A 14,721-nucleotide genomic window follows, 5' to 3' on the forward strand; every position below is an offset into this window, starting at 1 on the left:
CCTCAAAAAGCCCAGACAGATGGCTAAATCTGTGCAGAGTAGTCACAATAGGGCCAAATCATCGCCTGAATAAAGAGAGACAATAACTACTCTACTCATTTTAGAAATTATGGACTATTAGAAATTATATTAAGATCATCATCTGGAGCATATACAACTATACAGGACAAGCTGAGTAACATTACATACAGTAAGCTAGAGAAACAATGATTTGAACAAGGTTATTCTACTGGCATGACCTTTAGTGAAAAATAAAAAATAAATTTAATTCTTTAGAAACTACATCAAGCTAAATTCTATTTACGATAACATGAATAAACCTTCTTTCTTACAGATAGTTTTCTTTCAGTAACAATGATGTCCTAGTTTTAGCATTACAATTGTTATTTTTGATTTAGGAACTTGGATTATCTATAGTCCTGTTTATAGTTACTCTCAGAGAGGAAGGTTCCGTGGGCAGAATATGTGCCTTCCATGTGTGTTTTTTAGATCATCATTATTGTTCAGATTGGGGTGGTTGATAAGGATCTCACAGGCTTCCTTAAATTTGCGTTCATACCATGTTTTCATGTGATGTAGACAACTAGTGCTTTTCCAGTCAATTCTATGTAAGGTGTTCACAACGCATGATCAGAAAGACCAGCTTCACCAAAATTATTATATTTAATGTATTGTTTATGTTCTTTTTGTCTGATAGGAATTGTGTGTCCTGTTTCCCCTATATATGGTATGTTACAGGTGCAATAAATACGGTATACTCCAGGGTGGGCCAGCGGAGGGAGTGGATCTTTGGATGAGTTCAGTAGGTTTTTATAATTTTGCAGGAGGTTTAAAGGTGGCTTTGAGGTTGTATTTTTGTAGTATTCTGTTTATTTTATCTGATGTCCCTTTAATATAAGGAATGGTTATAGCTTTATTGTAGCCTGGTTTGTCTTTGTTTTTTATTGGGTCTTGTAGAGAATTTCATTAATAGTGTTTTGGCTGTAACCATTTTTTTGAAAAGTATTGCTGATAACTTTAAATTCGTCTTTCAGCGCTTGTTCACTCGAGCAGATCTTCAGAGCCCTGTTTTTTAGAGTATTAATGACACCTAGTTTTTGTGTTGGGTGGTGGTATTAGTTTATGTGTATATATTGGCCAGTATGTGTCAGTTTTCGGTAAACAGTGAAGGAAAGATTGCCAGAAGGAAGATATGTGACAAGTGTATCTAGAAACGGAAGTGTGTTGTGTTTTTCAATCTCAATTGTGAACTGTATGAGTTTGTGCTGTTTGTTTAGGCAACTAAGGAATGTGTCTAGTGTCTGGCGGCCATGGGACCAGATCGCGAAAGCACCGTCAACGTATCTAAGCCAGACATTGGGATTTAAAAGAGAGGAATCTATAGCATGTTGCTCAAAATGTTCCATGCTAAAAATAGGACATTACTGTTACTGAAAGAAAACTATCTGTAAGAAATAGAATTTAGCTTGATGTAGTTTCTAAATAATTTTTTTTTTTTCCCCCACTAAAGGTCATGCCAGTAGAATAACTTTGTTCAAATCATTGTTTCTCTAGCTTACTATATGTAATGTAACTCAGCTTGTCCTGTATATTTGTATATGCTCCAGATGATGATCTTAATATGAAGATCGAAATGTCGGGAAATTAAAAGAGTTAATAACACGGTTGTAAAGTCCATAATTTCTAAAATGAATGCTGATCACCGTGCAACACTAAAGGAAAGGAATAACCACTTTACATTCGCTGTTAGCACGTTCTTCAACATCAAAGCAATCTTTTGAGTTATTTTATCAACTTTTGCAATATGGCCTCTGAACCTTAACTCTGTCCACAATTATTCTCTAGCTTCATCAGTTTCCCACAAAAATCATCATCAAATTCCTGGCATTTACCCTCAAGGGGTGTACAGGATATGTTAGAACTAGATGAAAAATTTACATCATTACCAACTTACTATCTACGATTTTCCTCCAAATCAATCTGTTACCTGTCAAGGCACTTTTTACCATAACAATCAAACTATATCTTGGTTTACCTCTGGGTCTTTTTCCTACCATCTTGGCAAAGAACACTTCTTTTGATAATCTTTCCTCTCCCATTCTGCTTAAGTGACCATACCACCTGAGATTATCTTTGCTAACACATTCCTGAATGCTAACAATGTCAAGTTCTTTCCTAATATCGTCGTTTTTAATATGATATTGCCATTGATTCCAATCTTCATGCCCCTAATTTTTCTCAGGATTCTCATATATGTGGTCTCTAATCTTTACTCAAATGTTTTATTTCTAATGTTTTTACTTCTCTCAGATCCATAAGTTAAAATTGGTTTGAACACTGTCTTGTATACAGCTAATTTTGTGTTTTGACTCATTTCTCTCTTATTCCATATAAATTTATTCAGTCAACTTCATATCATAATAGCTTTGTTGATTCTGTTGTCTATTTCCATATTTAATTTACAATCCTCACTAAAAATCATGCCTAAGTAGCTGAAATGTTTAACTTGTTCTATAGGTTCTCCATTCACAATGCAGTTGATATTTTCAATGTTTCTACCTAATTTCATTGTTTTTGTCTTTTTAGTGCTGACCTTCATACCATATCTATTACAATAGTTATTCACTTTAGTCAGTGAATATTGCAGACTTGTAGCGGATTCATTTAGAAGTATAACATCATCCGCATAAAGCAAAGAGCAGACATTAACATCTCCAATTTTGATATATCAGCTTTAATACCACTTGACTTCATAATGTGATTGATATAGATAATGAATAACAGAGGGGATAATGTACATCCTTGTCTAACACCACATTTAACATTAAACAATCTCCCCGTACTTCCTTTAATTCTAACTGCTGACTTACAATTCAACTAAAGACTAAGTATTGCTTGATATAATGCCCAATGACACCATATAACTGTAGCATTTTGAAAGCTTCCCTCTTGGCATCTTGTCATATGCTTTTTCCAGATCTAAAAAAAAAAAAAAAAAAATACAGATCTTTGTTATACGAGGTGGTATCAAAAAGTTTCGAGACTAGCCCGGTTTACAAGAAATTACTTTATTTATCTACTTTACACACTATCACCTTCAAAATAGTCCCCTTGCATATCAATACAGCGCTCCCAGCGTTCTAGCCACTTCTGGAATGTGTTCTGGAAGTCTTCTTTTCGAAGCATGTCAAGCACCTTCTGCGATTCACGCTGGATCTCCGCAATGGTGTCAAAACGGTGACCTTTGAGCTGGATCTTCATCTTCGGGAAGAGGGCGAAGTATGCAGGAGCCAAATCTAGCAAGTAGAGTGGGTGCAGAAGTGAGATCGTGTTGTTTCTGGTGAGAAATGCATGTCTGAGGAGAGCTCGGTGACGGGGTGCATTGTCGTAGTGGAGCATCCAGTTTTTTGCGAGTCACAGATTTGGTCGCTTTTGCCGAATGTCCTCCCTCAGATGCCTTAAAACCTGGCAGTAGAATTCTCAATGCATAATGCCGTGAATGTCAAAAAAGACGATGAGCATGCAGTTGGTCGAGCTGCGGACCTGCCTCGGTCAACAGTCTGCAACAGTCTTCCACTGCGAAGACTGTTGCTTCGTCTCAGGGTCGTACCCGTACAGCCAAGTTTCATCACCGTAATGATCCTCGAATTTCACGTTTGCTCTTTGTTCTATCTTGCTGTCCATGATGAAATCGCAGATGTGGTAATGCAGGTGGTAAGAATAGCATCAGTTGCACAGCTCCTGATGTACACAGGACGATTTCTTTTGGCACACTGACTTATGAAGGTAGGTGCTCCTTGTGACTGTGCATGCAGCCTTGTGCTGCCATCTGTTGGAGTGTTACAAACCTAGTCTCGAAACTTTTTGATACACCTCGTATTTCCATGATTTCAACTATTTGTCATAAAGTGAAAATATGATCCTGACAGCCTCTATTTGGCCTGAATCCAGGTTGTTCTTCACCAAGCTTCTCTTCCACTATCCTTCTCAACCATTTCTCACATATACTGGCAAAAATTTTACAAGGAACACTCAGTAGAGAAATACCTCTGTAATTCTCACATTCAGTTTTATTTCCCTTTTTGTATATGGGTACTATGAGAGCTCTACTCCAATCATGTGGAATTCATTCCTCTATCCAGGCCCTCTGAACTATGCAGTGCAGCCACTGTAAGACTTTTATACCTTCATACTTAAACATTTCTGGTCGAATATCATCTACTCCTGCTGCCTTTCCACATTTCAGACTTTTGATGGGTTTTCTACTTCAAGTATGGATATGTATTCCTGATTGCATGCCTTGTCAGCGTTTTTTGTCAGCTGTCATCACTGCTAGTTTCATTTAGCAATTTTTTTGAAGTAATTACTACATACTTCGAGGATATCTTCTTCTCCTGTTTTCATGTCACCTTAATCATCTCTAATTCCTCTTACAGCACTCTTTCTACATTTCTGAGCTTCTTCAACAACCTCCAGAATATCTTGCCACCTTCTTGATATTTATTTTCTATGTTCTTACCAAAATCGTCCCATGACTTTTGTTTAGCTAGTTTTACACTGTGTTTAGCTTTCTTACATTTGTCTCTGTATTCTCTAAGAGTACCTGCTGACTTATTTGCCAGAAATTTTTTATATGCTTTCTTCTTTCTCTTCACTGCCTCTTTAACTTCCTGTGTCCACCATGGAGTTCTGATTGTTCTATCTTTGCAGACATCCTCACCACATGCCTCTGGGTGAATCTGTCAGTGTTTTCTTCATGGCTTGCCACTGAATTTCCAAGGTTTGGTTCCTGTTCTCAAACTCTTTCATTTTTTTTCTTCAATCGTATTAGTGTATTTTAGTCTGTAGTTCACACCTGAGAGGTTCAACTTTTATTCGCTTTAAAACTTTTTTACATGTTCTTCTTTTCAATTTTATACTCAAGACAAAATGGTGATCACTTCCAATTTCAAAACCTCGGTACACTCAGAGAGAAAATATCACTATCAACAATAACATAGTCAATGAGACTTTTCTTATTCCTTGCCTCTTCTCTCCATTTGAATTTGGGCACATTTTTATATGGGAACAGGGTGTTAGTAATAACCAGTCCATGTCCTGAGCAGAAATCCAACAAGTATTTGCCATGATTAGCTCTGCTCTTTTCTCAAAATTTTTCCAAAATATTTCTATACATCTGACAATCATTTCCTACTCTGCTATTTAGCTCCCCAACAAGGACCAACTTTCCAACTTTTTGAGACTTGTTGGAAAAAAAAGGACCAACAAGTCTCAAACAATTCCTTCACTTCTACCTTAGCAAAACCTTCTGTGGGATCATAGGCACAAATAAGTCTCATTGTCCAGTTCCCCATTCTCATATTTGCCCACATCACTCTACTTGAAACTGCCTGCCATTCAAGAAGATTAGCCTGGTATTTAGTGTTGAATACTATGGCTACTCCTCCTTGATTGTCATTGCCTGAATATAACATTTTGTATTTATTGTTCAGAAAGATCTCACCAGTTTTTGCCTTTTTTTGTTTCAGTCACCCCTATTACGTTGATCTGGTCCTTATCCTCAGCTAGCTCCATTTCTTTGCCATTCAGGGTTCTATGTTGATATTACTGATCTTCAACTCTGGTGATATTGAGTTAGGGTGTATTTCAATAGCTGACTTTTTGTTGTTTGTCCTGGTTCCCTGGCAAAAACAATGATGGCCTTGTTTAACTGGGCGACATCCCAGCCGGCATGAAATTCTGTCATGTACCATCATTTAATATTGTGGTTTAAGCCAATAAGAATATAATTTGGTCGGCTTAATCCCAAATTGCCAGTCCATCTTCGTTCATTCAGTATCCAGATAAATACCTAACAGGGTGCACCACGAGAAAGTGAGGATTGGACACTAGGCCAGAAGCCCTGGTCGGTTCTCTGCATTCCTTTAAAGGCTATGTGGAGGTCTCCTCTCAGTTATACAGTATTGACCCTTAAGCACCCCCTGCAATCCAGTACCATTACTCCATATGGAATTTTTCACACCGTCATCACATACACATCACCAACAAAAAATATATTAATTTTGTTCCTTTAGCATTGTGAATTAAACTGCAAAATTATAGATGAATAAATGGCAACATCTAAGCTTACCTACATGTCGAAGTAGATGAAAGGACGGTCTTGTGGAACCCCAGCATTAGTTGTAAAGTTTGAGGATAAAGATCCACCACCACTATTATTATTATTATTATTATTAAGAAAGACCTCCAGGGAGTCAGATTCATCAAGGGAGGCCACATGCTACACACACCAGCTATCATACTTATTCTTGAATTCATTCCCACTGCTTGCACTCACATTATCCGATGGCAATCCATGCCAATCAAGCACCGCCCTCTGACAGAAAAATCTAGCCCTCCTACCCTTCATTCTCAGCTTTCAAGGATGCACTCTCGTCCTTTCTACACCCTTCATAAATTGAAAAATTGCATCAATTGAAATCCTGTATGACCCTTTCAGAAGTTTGTGAGTCTTAATCATATCACCCCTCTTTCTCTTATATGCTAGTGTCTGCAGCCTACAAATTCTCAATCTGTCTTCATAATCAGTATTCCACAATCCTGATATCATTTTTAACACTCTCCTTTGTACTCTCTCCAATATATCAGAATGACAACGGAAACCAGGAGACCAAACCTGCGTACAATAGTCCAAGTGAGGTCTTATCAAGGCCTTGTAAAGAGACAAAATAACATCCCTATCATTACATGTGAATGTTCGTTTCAGTATTGCAATTATCTTTTGAGTTGTATTTGCAATCTTTGTCACATGGCCCCATAAACTTCAACTTCCTATCTATTAACAGTCCAAGATCCATATTCTCATCAGTTTCTTCTAGCCTAATCCCACCAATATAATACGACATTGGATATCTAATCATGCCGAAGTGAATGACTTTACATTTACTGACATTGAACTGACACCATTTTCCCATGCCCACAATTCCAGCCTATTCAAATCATTCTGCAAAGACTGCACATCAGCAGCATTATTGATTACCCTACCTATCTTTGCATCATCAGCAAATAACTGTATGCCACTTGTCACATCCTCCTGAATATCATTAATGTACAGATTGGATAACAATGGACCAAGCACTGATCCTTGTGGTACACTACTTGTTATCTTAAACCTTGCAGACTCAGATCCTCCTTTTTGGATATCTGTCAGTCAGCCATCCTCTTATCCATGCTAATATTGTATAACCCAAACCCATTTTCTGCAATTTATGCAGCAGTCTGCCATGCTGTATTGAGTCAAAAGCCTTAGCAAAATTCAAAAGTATCATGGTGTATCCATTTCCCCTTGTCTAGTTCAATGGTAACATTGTTATAGAATGTGAGTAAGTTGCTAAAACATGACCTTCCCTTAGTAAACCCATGTTGTTCATTGCAAAGTAGATATTTCACTGTCAACCCATTTCTGAATGCGGGCCATAACCAATTTTTCCAAAATCTTCACCACCACTCCTGAGATACTAATTGGTTGATAGTATGCTACTGACTATCATACGTGCTTTCAGACAGAAAACTGACAAACCAGATGAAGTCAAAACAACATACCATATTATGGGAGTTTATTTAATTTTCCTTTGCCATTTATCAGCATTGCACAGTTCTTGCATCATTAGAGCAAGTCAAGATTGGCTTGCTCTAATGCAATTGCTTAATTTACCCGCGAACACACATAACTACAGTAATAAATATACTTATGGCAAGGAAGGCAACAGGAAACCACCTTACTTCATAATCATCTCCCTGGTATAGTAGCATGTTGCTGCCCCACCAACCATAAGGCTGAAGGGAAAAATAGAAAATTCCCAGACACTATCCATTAACACAAATACCTTACATATATCTCCTTAAACATATTCACTGTTGGGGAACTCACAACCACCTCTGGCAATCTAATCCATTAATTCATCACTCTTCAAGTAAAGAACCTGGTCTGCATACTGTTACTAACTACACTCTTAGACAACTTCCAAGTATGACCCCTTGTAGAAACTTAGAATTCCTTTAGTAACTTTATAAGTTTCTATCATATTCCTTCTTCTCTGTCTGTTAGCTAAACTCTGCAACCTACACACCTTCAATCTATCCTCATAGGGTACATTCCACAGACTTGTCACCAGGTGGGTCACTTGTCTTGGAATCCTTTCCACTATCTCCTGGTCCCTTAGAAATTTGGCAGGTAACCAAATCTGTGCACAGTAGTCAACATATGGCAGAATCATAGTTTTATAAAGAGGGATAATAACCAATTACTTGTCAACTTGTCAACAACTCTTGCAATCTGTCCTCTTAATTTCAAATCTCTATCCACCATCACCCCCCAGATGCCTACCCTCATCAATTTTCTGTAATCTAGTACCATCAACATGATACAAAGTATGTAATCCTTTCCTCCCAAAGTGCATTACCTTACATTTCACAACATTAAATTGACAAACATTGTCCTTTACCCACACTGTCAATTTATTTAAATATCATCCTACAAGATATCTATATTATCTTTATCAACTATTGCCCTCCCCAGTTTTGTATCATCATCAGCAAACAACTGAATATCAGCTCTGAAATCTTCTGCTATATCATTAATGTACAAATTAAAGAACAGCAGTCCTAGTACAAAGCAATGTCTATCAGCACCCATCCCCCCATACATGCAATTAACTTCATATCCATTTCCATCTGCTCCAACTTATGTCATAATTTCCCATGTGGCATTCTGTCAAATGCCTTTGAAAAGTTCAGCAGCATCATAATGTAGCCATTTCCTTTATCCAATTCGGCTGTCAAGACAGAAGTAGCAAATTACAGACCAGTAAGTATCTTGGGAGTGGTGGTTAAAGTATTGGAAAAGTTGATTATAAGTAAAATCAGGAATGGATGGATAAGATTAGCACAGATTTGTAAAAGGGAGGTCCTGTCCCAGTAATTTATTCACATTTTATAGTAAGCTACTGGGACAGGACCTCCCTTTTACAAATCTGTGCTAAGCTTATCCATCCATTCCTGATTTTACTTATAATCAACTTTTCCAATACTTTAACCACCACTTCCAAGATACTTACTGGTGTCTGTAATTTGCTACTTCTGTCTTGGAGCCACCTTTATGTAATGGGACTATTGTATCCTCTTTTCACTCCCAAGGAACCTTGCCAGAACTGAGACTTAGATCACACAACTTCGTCAGAGGCATTGCCAGTTCACTTGCACATTCTCATAGCACATTAGCTGACATACCAACCAGGTTCACTGCTGTATTCACACTGATATTTTTAAATATATTGAGAACCTTCAATTCATCTACCTCAATTCTCACATTAGTCTGTCATGTCAGTAACTGCAAAATCATCATCTGGATGATATACTCATGCAAAATGATCACTTAGTAACTGAAGTATTTCTTCTGCTTCTGTCACTTTCCTACCATTAGCATTGAGTAAAGTTAACTGTCCATAATCATTCTTTCTCTTACTTGCTACATAGTGAAAAAGCTCTTTTGGATTTACTTCAGCCTGCTTAGCTAATTTTCTCTCAAATTCTGATTTAGCCTGCCTTACCATACTAGTTACCCTTCTTGCCCAGTGCTTTATATTGTTCATGAGCATGCTGATTACTGTTTTGCTTATATTCCTTTCCAAATGCCTTTTTTTTTTTTTGCACCTCCTGCTTCATATTGCAACTCATCCACTTAATCTGTAATCGGTTTATCCTCTTGACCCTGGAGATGAGGTCTGATACTTGCTCAAATAATCCTTGACCACTTCCCATGCACTACTGACAATTATTCCACGTAGCTTATTATACGATGGCACTGCTTCGAGTTGCCTTTGTTTGTCATACTCACCAGCTTTGTAGTTACACATAAACCATTTGTTGACTGAAAATTTCACATGTTGAGCAACCTCCCAGAACAAGACTGCATGGTCGCTTTCCCTGACTGAAGGTAGAGTTGCTACTATAGTTATAGATCTCCTGATGCTATTACTCGATCCAATATTCTAAAAATCTGTGGTCCCCTACATCACATGCCATTTCAGATAATTATCGCATAATTGCTTGGCCTGCACTCATTTGCTAATCTGTCGATGCATGTCATCCACATCTTCTGGACACCCAGGTCTACAGCAGCAACTAACAATACATTTTGTCCTATTGGCTTCTATCTCACACCAGACAGCCACAAATGAACCATTTTCCCAGAACTACAATCTTCCTTAACTTCTATTTTTATGGTTGAAGTTCTTCAGGTGTCATTAATAATACCCCTCCTCCTGTCCTATATCTTCTATATTCTCTGAAAATACAATAACCATTATATTTTATCCCGTCTAAGAAAGATTAGTGGGATGAACAGATGGCATGATTGGCAGTATAACGTTAAAAATGAGGATATTAGAAAAGAACTTGCGATTGTTAACATTTAGGAATGTGTTAGTAGAGCTAATCTCTACTAACAAAATGGGAGAGGAAAGATTAGCAAAACAAGCTTTCTTTGGCAGGTTGGCAGGGAAAAAATCTCGGTTTTTTTACAAAACTCTGGTACTTAAAAAACCTAGAGGAAAAAACCTCTAGGTTTTATATTGATACAGTAAAACGTACCTTAAAAGACAAAAATATACGATCTGATAATATTAGAATCTTGAGAGATAACATTAATTTGGAGGAAAATTGTTGATAAGGAGTTAGTAATGGGGCAACTTTTTTATGTTGTACTATCATAATTATCCTGTACACCCCTGAGGATACAATACATATCAGGAATTTGATGATGATGATTCTATCCCTGTAACCATATCATTTTCTGTTGACCATTTCTTGCTGATGCCAATAATTTTTGCTAAGTCGAGCTGACCAATGGCAACGACCCCTCTCCTTTATAAAAATTAAGTGGATATTGTTAGATCTTGAATGAGGACTCTTTCAAGAAAAGAGCCATTCATTCAGGATTTAACAAAAACACAATACTAAATAAGAAAATACTTGTACTGTTAGCAAAGTAAGCGTATTATATGAGAGAACATGTCACATTTTCTTTAGAAAAATAGAACAAAAATTGCATGTCTAAGCATAAATATATTGTATAAAACGTTAATGTTAAATTGTTCTCTATACAAGAACGTATATCTAAGTGCTAACAAAAGCCCAAAGGTTGCTAGCTGAACACCGCCGATGACGTAAACCCTGAGGCAGAGGCGTTCATGGAAAGTGAACAGAACTAGTGTTCTACGAAAAGAGCGCTCATCGAGGAGCAGAGGTGTGATGCCACTTCGTAAGAGAGAATAGGAAGGCGCCATGAATAAGATTCAAAGGCAGAAAGAGGGTGCTATGAAGGAGGATAAAAGCGAGTTCACACATGTTTGAAACCTCTCTTTTCTTTTCTGCCTGTTCCTGTTTCTCGTGCAGACAAGCGATGCTGACAACCGGAAGGAAGCTTGACAACGACAAGCTGCAACTTTTCCCCTGTTGCTGACTGATGCGAGATGAAAGCAGTTCTCCAATTCGGGCCACCGGTAAAGGTTTTTACCGATGCGAGACGGCAAAGGATCCCCTCTGATGGCGGTTGAGCTAACGACAGTTAGCTCAACCAATTAACTGCCAAAACAATTAACTCGTTCATTTCTTTCTTCTGCAGACATGCTTCAATAACATACTTTATCTTCGCACCTGTAAACACACTTTCATCACTTTCTCATGAAGTACACCTCTTATCATGAAATCCTCATACAATACATTCTCTTTTCTCCCAGTTTCTGGCACATTTATGTTTCTCCCATTCATTCTTTTTTCCCCTCCTGCTGTACCAAATGCCAATCATTTCTCCAGGTCGCTTGAGCTCATATTCTGTCCTGCGAAGGAGTCTGTGTAATTTTTTTTTTGCACAGCATATCATCTTCCACATTATTACTTTCATCTGCTTCCATCAAACTCTCATTTGTATTTCATGCACTATCACTGCTACACCACACTAAATCCTGCATATTAACTTCATTCAACATCAATGTCTGGGCTGCCATTTTTCTCGTATGCATCGTTGCCATAACGTAGGACACTTTTGAAATAATATTGCATAATAAGTCATTACTTAACCCAGTCAAAAAAATAAATAATAATAACAACACCAATTATATTTTACAATATCACCAATTAAAAATAAGGACTTATCTGAGCAACAGGTGTACTGCAGCTGTTACTAAGGATGTTGCTAGCACCCTAAATCTACTAAAACACAATGGTTATTTAACACTCTTCACAATTCAACTTCAAATTCACAGAACATATCACACAATGTATTTTCATGTATCAAAAAAGAAAACCTATTGATATGGGATTTCCACTTAGAAACAGATAGATTTACTATTTGCCAAATGATGGATAAGATTAAATATATATATATATATATATATATATATAAATATTGATGAAAATTTGCAATTATTGTTGAAAGTTTATTTTTCACTTGGTTAGAGTATAATAAAATTAGTTTAATCCTTTATCCAAGTGTGAGCAAACAAAGTTTGCGCCTGAAGTATCTTCAGGACTAGGGTAAGGTGATACCACACCAGGGCAACTTGTTGCAAAGGTGGAGAAAGCTACCAACACTTCTATCTCAGTATCTCCTATAATGCAAAACACATCTCCTTGCGGATATGTCTAATGTTATGCATTAAAGGAATTTGGCAACTCCTATAGGTAGAGATGACCTGCGAATGCTTCTGCCTGGTATTTCCACTAGGGCCTGGCTCCCACTGAAGAGACCTCAATAAAGGTCGAAACTAGTCTGGGTAGTGGCCCTTCCCTTAATGCATAACATTAGACATATCCGCAAGGAGATGTGTTTTGCATTATAGGAGATACTGAGATAGAAGTGTTGGTAGCTTTCTCCACCTTTGCAACAAGTTGCCCTGGTGTGGTATCACCTTACCCTAGTCCTGAAGATACTTCAGGCGCAAACTTTGTTTGCTCACACTTGGATAAAGGATTAAACTAATTTTATTATATTTGCAATTATTGTTTATCATAAACTAGAATGCTGATTCAACAACTAGTAAATTTCTCATTTAGCAGTTGTGAATCTCCATAAACACCATGAATAATTCATATTCATGAATACACACTTAAGGTATCAAACAACATACTTATTTGGATCCACTGCCACAGGTTCCCTTGCTGCTTCTTCTAATTCCTTTTGTAATCGAGCTTGTTTCAGCCTGTTAAAGAAGAAGAAGAAAAAAAACAATGCTACAGAAGAAATCAGCATTTATTATGCAAATTAAATTCAAGAAATTGGTTAAATTAATAGTTTAATTTAAAACTAAACTTTAAGCTCAAATTTTTCATTTCATTTTAAAAGATCTTCACTTTTTCATAAACATGTATTCATATAAAACATAAATTTCTCTCACAAGTTGTTTTTTTCCTCAGCAAAAGTAATAGGTTACTTCTACTTTCAGATAACTGAATGTTTTCAGCATAATGAATATGAAGATGTACAACATCTTCATATTCTATTTCCATAAGTACAAACTTCAAAATCTATATAAACTCAAAAGGGTGAACAAGAATTTTGATTAAGCAAAACCATAGTGCATCACACAATCAAACATTTCTCATTATACTACATGGTACCTGATTGCCTGAATGGATAGCATTTCCATTCAGGCAATCAGGTTCAACAACAACCAGACTGTGGATTCAAATCCCACAGTGGTACAAATGTCTGTGAACATCTGCAGATATTAAAATCCTTGGTTATGACACATTTATTTATAGAAAAACAGTGACCTGAAACTAAATAATTTTTAATAAATTTGCAATAGAATTTGAAAAATTTAGTGTGAATATGAAAAATAGAGAATTTTGCATCTTAATATTTTGAGAGCAATAAAAAAAAAATTATAAAGCTACTGTCCGACCACAGATACGAAAACCCTGAGTTGGCTCAGTGCCAAGAAGTCAATTCATGTTGAAGGAGAAATAAGGCGATGTACAAATTGGTCACCAACACGCAAAATCACGTGCTTTACACATAAACTTTTCCAACTGTTATAGAAACTACAATATTCATAAAAGAGAAGTTAATTTTCCGACGTGTAATTCCCACAATACGGATTGATTATCCTATTATCGAAATGGATTCTCCTTCTTCTGACATGCACAGAAGTGTCAAAGAGGCTCGCATCTGTGGGCATTCAGTACTCACATAATCAATTTCATTCTTAATAGTTCTCATAAAATTTTATGAGAATAATTAAGAAAATTATTTATAAACTATCAACTTGACGAGAGCTACCCCATTAAAATATAGATTATGCAGTTAACTCTTGCTATAGCAAATACTATTACAACAAACTAACTCACTACAATAAGCTACTACAAATAACTAAATAAAATACAGCTATTCTAAAGGAAACATGTTATAGTAAATTATCCATTATCCTGCAGTACCTATGAGTTTACTATAATAAGAATCAACTACAAAGGCTACACATAAATTGTCATCAGCAGTCAGAATCAAAGGAAATATAGAAAGATAATAACGAATGACCCGATATAAGACAAGGATGTGCACTAATGCCATTCTTATTCATCATCATCTAGCCAAAACACTAGCAGTGTTCAACACATTGCTAGTTCTTGTAGATAAACTTATACATTGGTAATCCATAACTG

The 14,721-nt window shown here is 36.7% G+C and overlaps 1 protein-coding gene across 1 annotated transcript in view; it reads right to left on the reverse strand.

Moving 5' to 3' along the window:
* Atg16 (Autophagy-related 16) overlaps positions 1 to 14,721 on the reverse strand; it is a 307,774-nt gene that overhangs the window by 181,618 nt on the left and 111,435 nt on the right. The window contains exon 7 of the mRNA XM_090413611.1: positions 13,188 to 13,259. Within this exon, the coding sequence (XP_090269737.1) occupies positions 13,188 to 13,259 (72 nt within the window). The remainder of the gene's footprint in view (positions 1 to 13,187; positions 13,260 to 14,721) is intronic.

Source organism: Typopeltis vanoorti, chromosome 24, assembly GCF_054136105.1.
Source record: "Typopeltis vanoorti isolate ZY-2024b chromosome 24, IOZ_Tvanoo_1.0, whole genome shotgun sequence".
NCBI lineage: Eukaryota > Metazoa > Arthropoda > Arachnida > Uropygi > Thelyphonidae > Typopeltis > Typopeltis vanoorti.